Source organism: Hyperolius riggenbachi, chromosome 12 (assembly GCF_040937935.1).
Source record: "Hyperolius riggenbachi isolate aHypRig1 chromosome 12, aHypRig1.pri, whole genome shotgun sequence".
NCBI lineage: Eukaryota > Metazoa > Chordata > Amphibia > Anura > Hyperoliidae > Hyperolius > Hyperolius riggenbachi.
Window position 1 is genome coordinate 155,094,109 of NC_090657.1, and position 19,024 is coordinate 155,113,132.

Genomic DNA, 19,024 nt, shown 5'->3' on the forward strand with positions numbered 1-19,024 from the left:
TGCCCATATGCTTATTGCTTAAAGGATACCCGGGGTGACATGTGACATAATGAGATAGACATGTTTATGTACAGTGCCTAGCACACAAATAACTATGCTGTGTTTCTTTTTTTCTTTCTCTGCCTGAAAGAGTTAAATATCAGGTATGTAAGTGGCTGATTCAGTCCTGACTCAGACATGAAGTGACTACAGTGTGACCCTCACTGATAAGAAATTCCAACTATAAAACACTTTCCTAGCAGAAAATGGTTTCTGAGAGCAAGAAAGAGTTAAGAAAGGGGAATTTCTTATCAGTGAGGGTCACACTGTAGTCACTTCCTGTCTGAGTCAGAACTGAGTCAGCCACTTACATACCTGATATTTAACTCTTCAGGCAGATAAAGGAAAAAAGTAACACAGCGTAGAGCGTAGTTATGTGTGTGCTAGCTAGGCACTGTACATACACATGTCTATCTCATTATGTCACATTTCAGTTCGGGTATCCTTTAAAGATGGACATCCGATCTGGTCAAAATATTGATCCCTCTCAGATCAGAGTCTAATCAGAAATGGCTCTATTCGTGCCACACAATACACATAGATTCTTGATAGACTTCAGCATGTAATCTATAAAAATCAATGGAACTGCTGCAGAAGGTACTGTTCCCCCAGGGCCCCAGAGCTGGATTATTGGCCCTCAGGTTTCCGTTACCTCCCCCAAGCTAATAATGCTCCCCTGGGGCCCCTGCAGAGTACACCGGTTGACACGTTCCTTCCTGTGTCCTTCCGTCTTCATTTCTGCCCGTTCTCCATGATCTGGCAGCATGTAAATACTCATGTAACATATTGCCAGGGCCTGGAGAGTGGGTGCCAGTGATTGTGAAGACAGCCACGAGTACGCTGCAGGGGCCCTGAGGACCACTGTCTGCAAGCGGGGAGACCTGGGTGGCCATCACTGGCTATGGGGTCCTGAGGAATTGCCTACCACCATGTCCCACCCCCATTGGAGCTAAATCTTTCACCACTCGTGATTGGCTGCTTGTTGTTTTATTTAACATTTCTGAATATCTGCAGCTCTGTCTATCGCCAGTATCTCCTGCTTCCTGGGCTCCAGCTGCTGGGAGGGGGAGACACGCTGATAAAACATAACATAGTCTTGAGGGACATCGAGACTGCATTTGAGTAGTCATACTGTCCCCCTAAATAGCCACACTCATGTACCTTATTTGTGAGGGAGCTACTTCATGGCCCTCTCTGTCCCATGCGTGTTCCTCCAGGTCCTGTGTGCCCAATGACATAATAGCACGTGGCACTTAAAGGAACAGCCTGTTTTTTCAAGCTGTTCCAGTACTTCCACCCCCACTTGCACCAGTTGGATAGCTGAGCTGTGCATCACATTGAAGGAATGAGAAGGTCAGTGTCATTGTAGTTGCAGAAGAGGAGAACAATGTGGGGCTCTTTTTTTTTTATATAACTATTGCTTCCGTCGGTGTCAGGAACCTTACTGTGTATCTATAAGCATTCAGAAAACAAAGCGTGTATTGGGTCAACTTTAAAGGCTCTAAATAAAAATAACATTTGTAATGAACACCTTTTTTATTTTATTTTTGCTTTAACCTCTAAAGGACCAATATATCTAGCAGCTTGGCGGGCGATTGACCATCTAAACCAATAATTATTATTGAATTGGATGAAAATGCCGGCAAGTGCATGCCCGATCTACGATGCAACCAATTTTCGGGCCTAGCATGTCGATCGGACATGCTGCAAGAAGTTGCCATTGTGGTCAATCGCGTGCAACAGTAACGGTGAGCAATATCAGGACGAGCAATGAACATGACGAAACCCCTGTCCCTGTTTCCCCAGTGTGTAAATGTACATGTAGATGTGAGCATTTATGCATTACCTGTCCTGTGTTGTGGTGCCCATCGGTCTTCTGAATCCGTCGCTCTTCTATTAGCCCTATACACGTGGCGCATGTGTGACGTTGCACACGTCACACCAGCGGCGTGTATTGGGCTAATAGAAGAGCAGCGGATTCAGAAGACCGATGGGCACCACGACACAGGACAGGTAATGCATACATCTACATGTACATTTATACAATAAACACCATGCAGTTACTATTGCAATCCAAAAATACTTTATTGTGCATTAGAAAATAGTATGGGTAAACACTAATGGACCCCCATTAAAACCATGACCCCTTAAAAACACAGTAGATGTGTTCTGGATAATTCAATTCTGCCACTGATCCTACTGCCTTATGTGGAACGCCCAGCACGAGCCTATGCAAATCCACCTAGCCGACCAGCATCACAGGATTGTGTGTGGCCCCACCACCGGAACACACCCGACGCCTCATACATACACACAAGAGAGAGCCCTGCCCTGTTTGATGGTGACAACTGGCCCTATATGTGGAATCAATGTCTCTGTTAGGTATACCAAGAACATGATCCTGTGATGCTGGTCGGCTAGGTGGATTTGCATAGGCTTGTGCTGGGCGATCCACATAAGGCAGTCTCATTGAACTAGGATCAGTGGCAGATTTGAATTATCCGCATCATTTCTACTGTGTGTCAGGAATATACTGGGGTGCTTATGATGTAAGGATAATATTTCTTCATTTTCCTGTCTGCTGTGTCACGTGTATTTCTGCTTGGAGGAAGCTGTTACCTTGGGTGCTAGCCTGTGGCAAGGAAGTGGCTCATTAGGCCACTAGCAGTCACCATTGATCTGCTGTCCCAGGTGTGATTGTCTGTGAAACTAAATTTGCTTTGTATTCCTGGGGTAGCAGGGTACTGCTAATTAGCTGCCAATTGAGGAAGAATAGGTTGGTCGGCATGGCTTTTGAACTCTGGAGTCAGCCATTGTCCCATTATACAAAGCAATACTACCAGAGTCTTGGGGACAGGGGAAGCTGACACAGGAAGGTTTGAAATTTACATGACAGCCAGGAAGCTTCACCCAAACTACAATCTTTTGATGTATAGACTTTTACCGGCTGGAATGTTGAGCAAGCCTTAATCAATTGTCACCTGGAGTGGGGGAAGTCCTTTTTGATACCATTTTTTACCTGTGGAAATTGAATTATGTCTGAGATTTAATTAAAACTAGTTCCTCCCCTCCCCAAGGAAGTTGCAGCCTCCAGGCGTATCTCACAGTATAAAACAGCAGCTAGGATAGCCACAACTGGTAGCTCTCTGGAGATAGCAAGAACGCTAAGGGCTGCCCGACTACTGGTCGAAGCGGCGTTCTCCAGCCAATGACGTTCAAACAACACGGTAATGTTTATTTTTCCCTTTTTATTTCGGCAACCTGTCTTGTGTGTATCTTTGTAAACGTTTAATCTTGTAACTTTTTACTTTGTAACTTTTTACTTTGTTTTTTTGTAAATCTTTTGTATATTATTTTCTGCACTGTTCCACGTTTTTCCTGGAATATTAAATTGTTATTTAATAAGCTTGACTTCTGCTGTACTGTAACACTCATAGCCTAGAAGAGACTGAAGTGTAACTAAGTTCATGCCTGATTGTATGATTGAGCGACACTACCGTATGAGATTGTAATTGCATTGTGTGTGGGGCGTTTGTCATACGTTGGCCTTAAGCGCGCAGCTGACCCAACGTACGAAAACGCCAGTGCGAGTAGCTCGACAGCAGAGTGGCTAACAGTATCGTTCGGAACGACTGTTAGTAGTTTTGCTTTACTACAGTGTAGATTGCAACTGTGTGTTTGTGCGTGGCATTCTCGTATTCGGCCTAAGCGCAAAGCTGACCCAAATACGAAAACGCAGATTGCGTGTTGAGCACTCGACAGCTGAGTGGACGGGTCTAGCAACGGCTAGTGGTGGCAGTAAGGAGCGTTTGAGGGGTCCCAGCCTTGTCTGTAGCTTAAATAAGGCTGTTCCCCGCTTGATCTGGTCAAACCCGAAGTCGGGAACCGTATACGCAGGCGTGCCGCGGGCCGGTTCCTGACACTGTGTTTTTAAGGGGTCATGCTTTTAATGGGGGTCCATTAATGTTTACCCATACTATTTTGTACCGTACAATAAAGTATTTTTGGATTGCAATAATTGCAACATTTTGATGAGAAGGCCGCTCACAATATATTTTGTTCTATATGTACATTTATATGGCGGATAAAGTGGCTAATTCCCGAGAGATGTCATGCTGAAATTGATTGGGAATCGTTTTGCACTGTATGGGCAGCCGACAGATCTGTCTCTAATCAGATTTGATCAGAGAGAGATTGTCTGTAGGCCGAATCTGCCCATCATCGCCAGATGTATGGCTACCTTAAAAGTTGTAATTTACAATAGCTGTTAACATTCCCTAAGATGTTTTTCTAGCAAGCTCTTCAACCAGGTAAGCAGAAATGAGACAATAGAAGCAGTTACAGAGGGTGGGCTGTGACTGGGAGGAATTAATTGGTTATTGTTGTCAAGGCTGGAGGAAGCAGGATAAGCTTGTTCCAAAACAGTTTAAATTAATGAAACGGTAACTAACAAGTTGAAGATGAAAACAGACCATTTGTAGCAATCTTTAACCACTTGAGGACCCACCCTTTACCCCCCCTTAAGGACCAGCGCTGGTTTGATTGATCTGTGCTGGGTGGGCTCTGCAGCCCCCAGCACAGATCAGGGTGCAGGCAGGGAGATCAGATTGCCCCCCTTTTTTCCCCCCTATGGGGATGATGTGCTGGGGGGGTCTGATCTCTCCTGCCTGCTGTGGGTGGCGGGGGGGGCACCTCAAAGCCCCCCTCCGCGGCGAAATTCCCCCCTCCCTCTCCTACCTGCTGCCTCCCCCGGTGATCGGGGCTGCACAGGACGGCTATCCGTCCTGTGCAGCCAGTGACAGGACGTCCCCTGTCACATGGCGGCGATCCCCGTCCGCTGATTGGCCGGGGATCTCCGATCTGCCTTACGGCGCTGCTGCGCAGCAGCGCCGTACAAATGTAAACAAAGCGGATTATTTCCGCTTGTGTTTACATCTAGCCTGCGAGCCGCCATCGGCGGCCCGCAGGCTATTCACGGAGCCCCCCGCCATGATTTGACAGGAAGCAGCCGCTCGTACGAGCGGCTGCTTCCTGATTAATTAGGCTGCAGCTGGCGACGCAGTACTGCGTCGCTGGTCCTGCAGCTGCCACTTTGCCGACGCACGTTATGAGTGTGCGGTCGGCAAGTGGTTAAAATACATTAAGAGTAAAGAAACTCTGTTTTTGAAGCCTAAAGGCTTACATCTACAGTATATTCAGTTTATTTCAATAAATTAGATGTTCAAACCAATTTAAACATTGGATTTAACAAGATAAAAAAGCTATTAAACATTAAAACTTTCTATGCATGCTAGATGAGACTCAGCCGAGGTGTCCGATAATCTAACGCGCAGGGCTGGATTTATGGAAAGGCCACAGAGGCCCGGGCCTTGGGCAGCTGCAGCATAAAGGGGCTGCAAATGGGGAGCAACACAGGAAAAGGGAAACTAACGCTCTTGCGAGCTGTTCAAGAAAGAGAGGGGCTGCAGTACATGGATACACATGGAAGAGGGTGCAGCACATGGAATGGAAGGTGCGCTGCTGTAGAAGGAAGGGGAGTCACAACACATTTGGCCTAGGGGCAGAAAAAGTATAAATCCAACCTTGCTAAGGCGTGTACAGCTACCCCTGAAGCCTCATCCAGCGATCAGTAGGGATGATCGATTTGCCAGCTTCCCATTCATCCCACTTGCCATGTGACATCACAACAGCACGACTTCAATCGTCCCTCCTCCCCTCTGTATAGCAACAGAGTACATCACTATCTACCCTGCAGGCTAGCGACATGTCTGTACAGTGTAGGCCCTGCAATCTCGCCAGAGAAATCGGATACCAAACCCTGCTGGGGCGACATTTCTTGTACGTGTGTATGAGACTTTGGGATCAAGAGGTGCAGTCCAAAAATTGCAAAAAAGGAAAACAGAAAAACTAAGAGCCTAAATATTGTAATCTTACTAATATTATAAATGCGAAGGTTTGGATGTTTGTTACTAAATGATGCAACAATGGCTGAGCAGATTTGAATGAAATTTGGCACACACATCGTACATTACCTGGAATAACATATGGGATACTTTTTATCCCCATAACCAAAAAGTGGGCGGAGACAAATAAAAATTTTACTGGGTAAACAGTAACAGTAAATACATACCCAGGCAATCAGCTAGTAGTTATATAGTTGTAAGTAAGATAGTTGTAAGTATATGAGAAGAAAATAAAAGTATGCACCACTATTACTTTTTTCTGGAAAAAAAAATTCTGCCCTTTTTTTTTTATTGCCTTCATGGTATCTTCCATCTTGCTAGAGATGTCAGTATGGTACTTTGCAAAGCAATTTGGAAAATCACTTTCTATCTGCCCAGTCATTATCACCCTATCATTTAAAGGTACTGCTAAACTGTGCCCACAAGCTTCATTTTCATTGACTAACGCAATCATCTGTGCTCATGTAATGTGTTTATACACTTTTTGTTCCTAAACTGTCACTCAGAATGATCACTAGCTATAGATTCAGGTGACAGTAATTGTGCTTGTGTATACAGCCTTAGTTAGATATAACAGTTTCCTCCTTTGATAGATAGAAAGAAACTACGGTCAACAGGAAGTGGCTGTATCTCCCACACAGCTAATAACATCTGCATGGAACTGGTAGTAATGTTAACCTGGACTTCTGTATATCCAGTGTTCTGTTTTATTGCACAATTTTCTTTCTATCAAAATGTATATTTTATGTAGCCAAACCCCAGAGAGATGTGTTCTTCTTTTTCCAAAACACACGTCAGTTAAAGAGCACACAAACATTGCTGTGTGTTGTAAATACCTTTCTGCTATGCTGTCAGGTTGTGGATGGAAGATAGGGGAAGAATGCCACAGTGTGTTCAGGGAACTCAGGGAAAAAAATCCTATCCTTTGGAAATAATTAACATTGAGCATGGGAGCAGCAGTGGAATATGAGAGCAGTACTGTTACTAGTTAATAACTGGACAAATATGGGCAAAGAAAGCAGTGTGATAAGAAACTTGTAAATACAGGGATGCAGCTGAACTTTTGCAAATGTAAATGGTTTTCTATAATCTCAAACAAAGATCACATGGGTTCATACAAAAGAGAAATATTGTTAGGCCTTTCCTTTGGTAGAAAAAGACAAAGGGAAAAAAAGAGCGCACACTGTGATTGAAGATTAAACCAAATGAGGCTCAAATGGAGAGGTCTCTTCTGGTGATTAATGCTGGGGTACCCAGTGGAGGCCTACAGCTGTTGCACTTTTGTCCCATTTGCTGCTGGGACTTGGCCTAAAGCAATGTCCTCAGTGATGGTTTGGAGAAATCTCTGGAGATATTCGGTCCTCAAGTCCAGTGTCAGTAGATGAAATGGCAATGGGCGTGGAATGTACCCGGCTGGTACAGGTTAAATGCCGTACCGGATAGGTATCTTGAATCTTATTATTATACAGGCAATCTGCCAGAGCATTCACAATAGCAATGACAGGCCAGGATGGCTGACAGAGTAGAGCAGTGTTCCCCAACCCTGTCCTCAAGGCCCACCAACAGTGCACGTTTTGTGGAAATCCACACAGGTAGTTAATCAGCTCAGCTGAGACACTAATTACCTTACCTCACCTGTGCATGTTTGTGGTTTCCTGCAAAACATGCACTGTTGGTGGGCCTTGAGGACAGTGTTGGGGAACTGTGGGGTAGAGTGTCAACTTCTTGGCCAGGGGCTTTTTGTTCCCAAAAGCAGATGCCATCTTAATAAAGTTTCACTATATAATGAGTCACAGTCTTGGAACAAGTATGCAGCATTATACGAATTATACGAGCTAAAACAAAAGGGAAATCGAGAGCCTGCAATAGTGTAGTATGTTAAAGGAATACTATCGATGTATGCATTTATTTTTAAATGCTGTATGTTGTAGCACACATTAGGGCAAGTACTAGGAGCAATTTGATTCCTCACACAGCTGTTTCTCTCAGCTGTAAAATCCTCCGTCAGTTTTGGCTTCAGTGTTGGATACAAAATGTATCTAATACTGAGCTCCCAGAGGGCTAGACCATGTCTCTGCAAAGGGGAGATGCTATCAACTCCTCAGTTTATAGTTTAATTATCACCTTGCTGAAAGAATCTTGTTGATATGGTGGTAAGGGGTTAAAGATTCTAGCAATGTGTGTTTATTATCTTTGCTTCTCTTTACTGATAAAGATACTAATAATGCTAATTGTAGACAGTGGTCTGCCCCTCTCAGCAGCTTGTAAAGTGGATGCAGCCTGGAGTGAATCACCTCAAGCAGGCAGCCAGTCTGAGTGTAACTACAGACTCCTGGTATAGCTAGTTATATTCCAGCAATATTCCAGCTCATTTAGTTACCTGTTACCACCTCAGATCAGCCTATTTCTCCTCAGGTCTGCTGCATGCTGTGAGTGACACAGTGAAATATATTTGTGAGCTGTGTGACAGAGTAACCAAGCAGCTCAGGGTGACCCAAACTACTATGAGCTGAGTGAGAAATGAATTTTTAAGCAGGGATAGTGAGAGAGAGACCTGGGTGAATGAATAAAGTGCCCCTAGCACTAGTGGTAATGTGTACACTAATATAGAGTATTAAAAAAAAAGTCGTTTCAATCGACAGTACTCCTTTAAAGTCTCGTTTTCATAGACTAAAATCAATGTGAATGAACACTCACAAGGAAGGGTTACCACTAAGGCAACCACTGTATAGACAGGTGGGGCGTCCCACCACAGAGACGCCCGAGCCTGCTAAGGGCTCATCATAATCAGTTGCTCCTGTTAATTGCCTGAGGAAGCGGGTGAAATACCTGCAAAACGTGTTGCACTGTTTTGTGGCGTATACAATAAAATTTGCCTGAATTAGACAATTTGAGTCTTCAGTGGGGAGGTAAGAGCACCACTACCTCCCATTTCTAAACCGTTATTTATTTATTTTTGTATTCTTCCTAGCGCCTCTGTTTTGTCCTAAATAATACAATTTGTATGCTTGTCCCAGTGGCTTGATAGAAGGAAAGATAAGAATGACAGTCACACTAGACCTCCAATAGTCAAAAGGCAGCTTCCACAGCATCTTCAGTGGATCAATTTCTAGATTGCTGTAATTCACTCCTTGCTTTAGAAGGGCTGACATCTCACCAGTAACAATGGATAATGAGAAATCTACACTTCCCGTCTTGTGCGGACACACCATGGGATATTACGCAAGGTTCATTCTATCTCTTCCTAGGAAAGTCTTATGTTATTGTTTTGTATAACAAACCTAATTAGATAAAAAGCAATTTGAAAATACAATGCTGACGCCAAGGACACAGTTGGCTCCTCTCCATATTGTGGGCGCTACTTTAATACAAATCAGAAGTAAAAGGTCTACGCCTTTGGAAGTTATTCCTTGTTCAAAAGTATAAAAAAGAGTGCTTTTTAAAGTACTGCTTTAAAGCAAAGCTGAAGTAAAACAAACAAAAAAAAACCCTTATGATATAATGAATTGTATGTGTAGTATGGATAATGAATAGAACATTAGTAGCAAAGAAAAATGTCTAATATTTAATTTTTTTGATAACACTTCATCATTCTGCTACAGTTGCATTTTAAACAGGGATATGTGAGGGAGCAGGCTCATGTTGTGCCTTCCTCTGGATCAGCTGGGATATATGAGGGTGCAGGCTGGTGTTGTACTTTATATTCTGGTTGAACTCGATGGACTTATGTCTTTTTTTCAACCCAAATACTGTATATACTCGCATATAAGCCGACCCACATATAAGCCGAGGCACCCACTTTTTCCCCAGTAACCAATAAAAAGTGATTAACTCATGGATAAGCCCCCTCCCCAGTATAGTCCCCTCCACAGTAGCCAGATGTGCCCCCAGTACAAGTCATTCCTTCTCTTCGTAGCCAAAAGTGCCACAAGGATGATACTACTGTGCCTCAAGATAGCGTCATAGATATGAGCTAGTGATTGCCACACAGGAAAAGCTATTGATCATTGTACCGCTGACGCTGATTTCTTGCATGCTCATCTCCACAAGTCAGGGGACACAGGCAGTCTTGAGCAGAGTACTCTGTACACCATGTTGCAGGGGATGGGGGGCACAGACACAGCAGGGAGCCAGCTGGCAAGAGTAGGATCACTAGTGCAAGATCCTTACGCTCCTTTGCTAGTAACAAAACCTGCTCCACCATCCGGTCTGCTCCACTGACTCGCATATAAGCTGAGAGGGTAACTTTTCAGCACAATTTTTGTACTGAAAAATTAGGCTTATACGTGAGTATATACAGTAACTATGTTCCTATGTAAAAACCACACTCTAGCCCATATGCAATTGTTTTTTTTCACCTGAGTTATCTCCTAGGAGATAATTTTCATATTCTCTTTAAAATAACTTAAGCATTTTACAATTGATAAAGTATCTACAAGTTGGTGAAAAAGTACTATCAAAATTATTTTGAGTATTTTCTTGCTTGTTGGCATTTTATTGACACGTTTGAAAATATCACCAAGGAGAAAACGTAGGAGAAAAAGGGAATTGCATATGGCCCTCTGTCTTTTAAGCTATAAAACAAAGCAGAAATCATGACCCTTTAAACTTTCCTGCAGTAAAACCTTAAATAGCTCAGAGAAGCTCTTTTGCATAGAGAACAACTATCCTTTTTTTAACTCTTCCTGTACTGGAAAACAATATGAGACTCTTTTATCTGCTACTACTTTATCTGCTACTACTGTTCCATTTCTTAGCTGTACTACACATTCAATTAATTGTCTCACACGTTTATTTTCGCTTCAGGTTTGCTTTAAGGGTTTCAGCCTTAGGGCAGGGTGTTAAAAGGTAAGGGGTGCACAGAGGTGCCAAGAGTGACCTTGTTAGCCTTCCACCAATCAGCACCGTCTTAACTGGGAGTACTCTATGTGACAACACAGAAGATTACTGCTATGCACAGCACTGCTAATTTATGGAGGGGATGGATGGTTTGCCTTATGTCACGGGATGTACTTTGCATCTCTGAACCTTTTGAACACATCTTCCCCATTTTGCTAAGTTCAATAACGCATGTTTACACGTAGTGGGTTCGGGCCTTAAGGGCAAAGATCTGCCGAGTTAAACGTGCAGTTTCTGTGATCTCTGTTTTTGAATTCCCAGGTCTACACTACAGGTCATTAAAAAATGTATACTTCTAAAGGTGGCCATACACTGGTCGATTTGCCATCAGATCGACCATAGATCGAATCTAATCAGAGAGGGATCGTATGGCTGCCTTTACTGCAAACAGATTGTGAATCGATTTCAGCATGAAACCGATCACAATCTGTGAAGCTGTTGCACCCCCCCCCCCCCCCCCCATATACATTACCTGCCGGCGCGTATCCCGGTCTCTGCTGTCTTCTTCTCCGCTGGGCTACGAGTCCGGCTGGCTTCACAGAACTTCCTGCCGGGGAAGTTTAAACAGTAGAGGGCGCTCTACTGTTTAAACTTCCTGCCGAGACAGGAAGTTCAGTGAAGCCTGCCGGACTCGTAGCCCAGCGGAGAAGAAGACAGCAGAGACCGGGGATACGCGCTGGCCAGATCAGGTAATGTATTGCCGCTAGCGTCGGTCGTCGGACATTCGAACGCCGATATCGACGCACTCCCGACCCGCCGGTGATCGAGCAAAATCTTCCACACGGATGAATCGACGGGAACAATTGATTTCGGACGGAAATCGATCGTTCTGTCAGTTACATAGTTATCTAGATTGAAAAGTATTTAGTATTTATATAGCGCTCAGCCATTTACAGAGTATAATGTCTTGTCACTAACTGTCCCTCGGGGAGTTCACAATCTAATCCCTACTCGAGTCATATGTCCAGCACAGTCTAGAGCCAATTTAGGGGAGGAAAATTATGACAAGTGTCTATCAAATTCCACTTTTTGAAACTAACTGTACCACAATGCAGGTGACTGGAAAAACAGTCACTCTCAAGGTTTTCCATGTTATACCTAGTAATTATAGAGGTGGATGACCTTCAAAGTCAGGAAAGCATTAGTATTTACGTTAACAACTTCTTTGTAGTAAAATATTCCACATTTTAACCACTCCTATTGGTTAAAGCTAATTTTCCAAGAATCTATAATTGCCTCTGATACATCCCTATATTCGGACTTAGTAAACTGTTTAAGCTTTCTTATTAAGCAAGACCCACCATCTGTTTGTTTGGTATACTCACCTACCTTTGGACTTGCTCCAAAATGTTCCTGCTGTAGTATGGTTCCCAAAACTGTATCCCATGCTCCAGGTGTGGTGGCGCAAATTATATATTCAGTAGTATACTAGTGTCTCTTTCTTGTATTTACCTTTATATGGATCTTAGAATTTTAGTTGCTTAGGCTACCTCTGCTTGGCACTGAATATGGTGACATTATCAACCAGTACTCCAAAATCTTTGCCCGAAGCCAATGGTCCAATGCAGTGGTGTAATTACAATCCATGGGGCTACCCAGTGAAACTTTGATGGGGCCTCCAAATGTTTGCTTGCCTCCCCTTGGTGGCCCTTACGGTCTTGGGGCCCATCTCATAAGGGTCAGAAAACACATGTGGCCATCCTGATCTTCACACCCATAACAAGTGGAGCCACAAAAACACCTGATCTGAAGCATAGTGCCCTGTATCGGAGTAAAGGAAGGTTAGTAGACAGTGTCCCCCACAGCTCTGGGCCCACCTGTGATTGCATGAGCTGCCCCCCTCTAGTTACACCAATGTTTCCAATTGTATAACATTTAGATAATATGTATATGTTGCTAAGCCATTAGCATAGTCGAGATGCATGATCTTTTATCACCATTAAATTTCATCTGTCATTTACACGCCCGCATAATCATCCTGTCAGGGTCCTTCAGTCATTTTTCACTATCCTGCTATGTTGATAATTCTGCATAATTTGTATCATCTGCGAAGATGGCAACATTACTTTCTATTCCATCTTCTAGCTTTATTAACTACTTAAGGACCAAGCTAATTGAAATCTATGCCCTGTTTTGGTGGTCACCTGGTTGGCAGGGCGTCAATTTCAATTAGCCGCCGCTGCGTGCATCCGCCATTTCCGTCGCTCCTGCCGATCTCGCCGCTTAATCCCTGCCGTCTGTTGCCGCAGCTCACTGCCTCTGCCGGTCTCTATGATGGCAGAGCTCTGTGAGCGGGTCAGGAGCCGATTTTATTGGCTTCTGGCCCTGTCTTTCAATGTAAGCAACCCCCATTGGCTCCTGACCGACTCACAAGAACTCTGCCGTCATAGAGACGGCAGAGTGGCCCAGCATCCCAACGTGCGGCGGTGACGCCGGTTGATGCGGGTATGTGCGGCGATTTGTCGGGATTGCGTTGTTTCTGTACCAGCGGTCTCTGGTCCTCAAGTGGACAGTTTTCCATGTTGAGTATGATCCGTTTACTACTTCTCTTTACCTTCTGTCCCTTAACCACATACACAAATTCTCTCTTATGGTGGCCATACATGAAACAATTTCAATTACATAATTTCATTAGATTTTTCCAACATGTCCGATTGAATTTATATTGAAAAAACAGGATACTCGTTCATTTTTCTTCATCAAAAAAAAGATTATTTTCGACTTTCATTTGATTTGATCGTTTTGGTCAAATAAATGGTAAAATCGAATGTTTTTATTGTCCTATGTATGGGCACCATTAATCCCTGTATCGTTAGCTTCTGCATCAGGCTGTTGTGGGGAATAGTGTCAAAAGCCTTTGAAAATTCATGAGTGATAAATCGATTGCCTTTCTAATATTAACCTTATGTAAGATGAGATTAATCTGTAACATATATTTTTGTAAAACATCCTTTAGAAAAGGCATATCCAAAGTCCTCCCTGGGGTCAAATGTGGCCCACCAAGCTTTTTCTAGTGGCCCTCTAGTGGCCTTTTCTGTTGTTAATTACATGCAGCCTATAGGCCGTCGCTGTGGTGCTGCATGCAGGGGCCACTTTGTATGATCGCTCTGCTTCCCCCTTTGCTCACCTGCAGGTAATCAGCCTTCACTGTAGCAGTATCGGCCACTAATTAGCAGCTGCCACTATGCCAGCAGCAGTAACAGCCACTGATTAGCAGCTGCTCCTGTGCCAGAAGCAGTAACAGCCACTGATTAGCAGCTGTCACTGAGCTAACTGCACACAGTATATGGAAATGTTTTATTTGACAAAATGTCAAAGGCATAGTGTACGTAACGTATCAGCAAAATTGTGTTTAATTTTGTTAGTTCAGCCCCCTAACACTCTCAAGAACAGCGATATGGCCCTTGGCCTAACAAGTTTGGCCACCCCTGCTTTTGAAGAATACCTTCAAATAGTTTACATACAACCGATGTTATGCTTACAGGTCCATTTTTAGTACTCAGATAACCTGAGAATCAGAAGCTAAGCCGCAAGATCTTACAACTATACGCCTAAAGCTGGCCACTAACGGTCCAATTTCTAGCGAAAAATCGTTTGAGCGATCAGAAATTCTGATCGGATTGGTTGTAAATAATCTCCATGGGTGGACACAATCGATTATGAACGAGTGAAAAAAATGTCGCCCGAATGAATTTTCGTCAAACGAAAATTTGGATTTTCTTGGTGGTCGTGATAGATAGGAAGCAAAGATTGGTTAGTTGATGGTGTAGTGAACGATTTTTCGTCCGATCAGAATTTCTGATCGCTTGAACGATTTTTCGCTAGAAATTGGCCAGCTTAAGGAGTATCAGCGGTATTAAGATTCAAAGCTGTTTTTCCAGGTCCTGGGCCTGTGCAGGAGGCTCAAAAGGACATTTCATCTTGTTTGGCCGCTTTTCAACTCTAGTTAGAGCAAAACGTATAAGACAGGGGGTACCTGAGCTTTTGAGAAGTAGCTCTATGGAGATGATATATCAAGACTAGTATAAATAAAGGGAGCAGCTGCCAAGGTCAACCAATTAGAATCCTTGTTTCCTGAAAAAGCTGAAACCAGATTGGTTTATCTGGGCAACTGCATCCAGGGCCAGATTTCTGTAAAGGCCACAAACGCCCTTGCCTTGGGTGGATGCTGCCCAAGGGGGTACCTGAGAATGAAAGAGGGGTTGCTACATATGAAAGAGGAGGATGAAAATGAGGGGGGGGGGGGAGCAACACATTAAAAAAGGGGAAACTGATGCCCAAGAGAGCTGTTCACCAAAGACAGTCGCTACAGTACATAGATGATGTACTTACAGTAGAAAACGGCTCTGCACAAGAAAGGGGAGCCACACCATACTTGGCCTAGGAGCACAACAACTATTAATCCAGCCTTGACTGCATCACCTCCATCTCTGTTTAAACACCTCTTTATAAATCAGCCATACTCTGTCTCGGATCACATCGAGCTATCACTGTCTCCATAAGCTTTTTACTGTACAACCATACTATATAACTGCAATAATTCTGGTGAGAAAATAAGTGAACTTTTATGAAAGGATATTAGTTATTCCTGTGTAACTGTACATATGAGGGAGTATCGTAAAGTTTTAACTATCTGGAAATGATTATGGTTTTATTGATGACATTGTGTCAGTGTCATCACTGGTCCCTAAGTGCGTGATATTGAGAAAATCAGCTCATTGTATCCTTTATTTCCTTTACAGATTGTGCCAGAAGTGACTAACGTGTGAGATGGAAAAGATTGAGGCTTGCAGCGTGATAAAGTTCCTGCATTTGAAGGGTAATAGTTCCCAGAAAATTCATGATGAGATGGCAGTCACATGTCCCTAACAGACAAGCCAAGAGCTGGTAGACCATCACTGACTGAAAATGCTGCCACATAAACTGTAGTGTTTAATCCTGGAAGACAGATGAACAACCATCCAAGTGGTCATGAGTGAAACTGCCCTCGGCTATGGTAGTGTGTGGAAAATTATTCATGAGGAATGGCACGTCTAAGGTGTCTGCACACTGGGCTCCACATTTGCTAATCCCTTACCAGAAACAAACATGGTGTGACCTTTCAAGACAGATGTTGATGTAGTTGGAACAGTATGAAGAGGATTTTTTTCTGTGGGGCACTATTAGCATTCAATTGCTGGGACTTTATCACGCTGCAAGCCTCACTCTTAAAGCTCATCTACACGGGTAGATGAGGCGGCGATCCGGCGGCTCGATTAGCCGCCAGATCGCCTCTTCCGCGTCCCTGCGCGTGCCTACCGCGTCCCCGCTCGCCGCGCGTGTGCCGGATTCGATTCCCCGCTTGTCCCCGCCGGCGCCACTTATCTTCCGCTCGATTCCCTGCCATTGTCCCTTCGCGGGGAGCGAGCAGGGAATCGGCAGTGGGGAGATCCGTCCTGTCGGATCTTATCAATCGAGCCGCATCAGCGGCTCGATTGATAAGGAGCATCTCCGCCGCATCTACCCGTGTAGATGCGGCTTTAGGTCACTTCTGGCACAATCTGATTTTCATCAAATTCAATTTTATGATACCCCCTTGTACAAGTAGCCGACCTGTGACAATGTAAACAACAGTTTATTATATGGGTTTCAGCTGATGTGTGTTCAGGCAACTAGTTTTATGAACTATTTGGATACACCTGTGTTTATCAAACCTGTCCTAGTGACTGCCCAACAGTGCATGTTCTGCAGGAAACCTCACCTAGACACAGGTGGGGTAATTAGTTTCTCAGCTAGGTGGATTCCATGTAGCTGAGACACTAATTACCCCACCTGTGCATAAGTGAGGTTGCCTGCAGAACATGCACCATTAGGGAGACATGAGGACAGGTGTGAGAAACGCTGAAATGCACTGATGTCTATTGGTTTCCATTGTGTTTTTCATGTAGCAGTTCAGTTTATATCATTGAAGTTTATAACAGTCTTTATTTCCTTTCTCTGTCTTCTTCCTCTTACTTCCGAAAAGGTTCTTTGTCAATTTCCCAGATGCCAAGCAGTACTTCAGCCAGTTCAAACACATGGATGACCCTCTGGAGATGGAGAACAGCCCGCAGTTGCGCAAGCATGGCCGGAGGGTAATGAACGCTATTAACAGTGTTGTGGAAAACCTTGGGGACCCTGAAAAGGTGACGACTGTCCTGGGAATTGTGGGGAAGAGCCATGCGGTAAAACATAAAGTGGACCCAATATACTTTAAGGTGAGTGGACTCATGATACGGTGAGCTAACCGGTGTTCATAATGTAAAACAGCCTCTTGCATATGAGTGCGGGGGTGTATCTCCTCGACTTCAGTACTGGTACACTTTCAGGTTGTACAGTCTAAGGCCCGGGGTCACACTGACGTAAAAAACAGTCTGTCTAGCCAATCCTAACGAAGTTGAACGGACCCTATGTTAATTAATAGGATCCGTTCTCATCGCTCCAATAGAACGGATCCACAAGTTTGAGGTAGGTTTTTTTAGATCGACTGAGACTTGTCATATTGACCACGTGCTAACGGAATGGAGGGTCACATATGAAAAATTGATGCCTTTTAAAAAAACTGATCCGTTTGAATGAATTCATTTCTAAGGTGCTCAGAATTGGTATAATTTTTTCATCAGATGCAATCTTTCAAATCACTTTTTACAATTGTAAGTAATCGAAAGGTAATTCTAGATTGTTCCCATAAATGGGTTAATTAAGGCATTTTCTCTCTTCAGATACGATCGTAAAAACTTTCAGATCCATTAAATGTTCTGTCCCAATCGACCAAAAAATCATCTTACATCGATTGCACAGTTTTCTGTACAATACAATCATAAAATGTGCGTTGAAAGAGTACATTTGATGAAAAAATTGTATCGTTAATAGGCATCTTTACACAGATCAGTTTTTTATCCTGCAGTGTGAACTGGTTCTTAGACAAAGTGGAACACATGAGGCACTGGACATCTATATCACAATGAAAAAAGGTACAATGGGAGCAACCTTTGCTGATCCATAGCTCCCAACTGTCCCTTTTTTGGAGGTAGAGTACGGTACCCAATTTCCCTGTCCCTCTTCCCTTCTCATTTGTCCCTATTTCAGGAGGATTGATGTACAGATCTATGTAAATATACTGCACGTACCGGTATTTTTCTACTGAAAAATGTGCTTAGTTGTCTCTAAACTTTATTTCCATGCTTTAAATATATTTCTTATATACAATTCTTAATATGAAGAACATTGAACCAAAATAGAAAGAACCAGTGTGGTTAAGAGGGATTTTACCAGTGTGGTTAAGGGTGATTAAGGGTGTGGCAGGGGCGTGGCTTAAGTGTCCCTCTTTCAAATCTCAAAAACTTGTGAGGTATGGCTGACCACCTGTAAATCCTATCCTCTGGGCTATAATGCTTCTTGGACCTTTCTAAATCGCTCAAATCATTAGCATGGAGCAAGTATGAAGATCAGGTGTTAAAACTGCTATTATCTTGACTGATTTCTATTAGACTACACAAGAGGTGCCCCAGGACCCCCAACACCTTAATCTCTAGTTATTTGGCTTAAAGTCACTGCCATATAAACCCTTTTCTTATTTCTCTCTGCTTCAAACACAGTAGGGGAATGATAGCTGAGTGAGTTGTGCGCCTCCTCCTACACTGCGTCCGGAGGCTGGAGCCTCTCTCACCTCGGCCCGGCCCTGGCTATCATCATTGTGAAATGAAGTATGTCTGAGACTAGCGCTGATGTCTCACTCCAAAAACATCTTTAGGAGAGGCATATGTATCACTAATTTCCCAGCCTGCAAGCAGGAATCCACTAACACCCTGGGCCTCAAAAATACATTGGGCTTGATTCACAAAGCGGTGCTAACTGTTAGCACGCCTGTGAAAACCCCCTTAGCACGTCTAAATGAGCTTTTTGCGCGCAAAACTTTATGCTCGTAAAACTTTACGCGCGCACTGCGCGAAGTGCCCATTAAAGCCTATGGGACTTAGCGCGCGCATAAGACTTTGCGTGCGCAAAACTTTGCACGCAATACTTTGCACGCGATCTGATTGAGAAATCCGGTGCTAACCTACTTAGCACCCTGGTTAGCACTTCTAAAGACTTTAGACGTGCTA

The 19,024-nt window shown here is 43.7% G+C and overlaps 1 protein-coding gene across 1 annotated transcript in view; it reads left to right on the top strand.

The window, feature by feature from the left end:
* Positions 1-19,024, top strand: part of CYGB (cytoglobin) — a 96,522-nt gene that overhangs the window by 64,422 nt on the left and 13,076 nt on the right. The window contains exon 2 of the mRNA XM_068264063.1: positions 16,906-17,137. Coding sequence (XP_068120164.1) covers positions 16,906-17,137 — 232 coding nt within the window. The remainder of the gene's footprint in view (positions 1-16,905; positions 17,138-19,024) is intronic.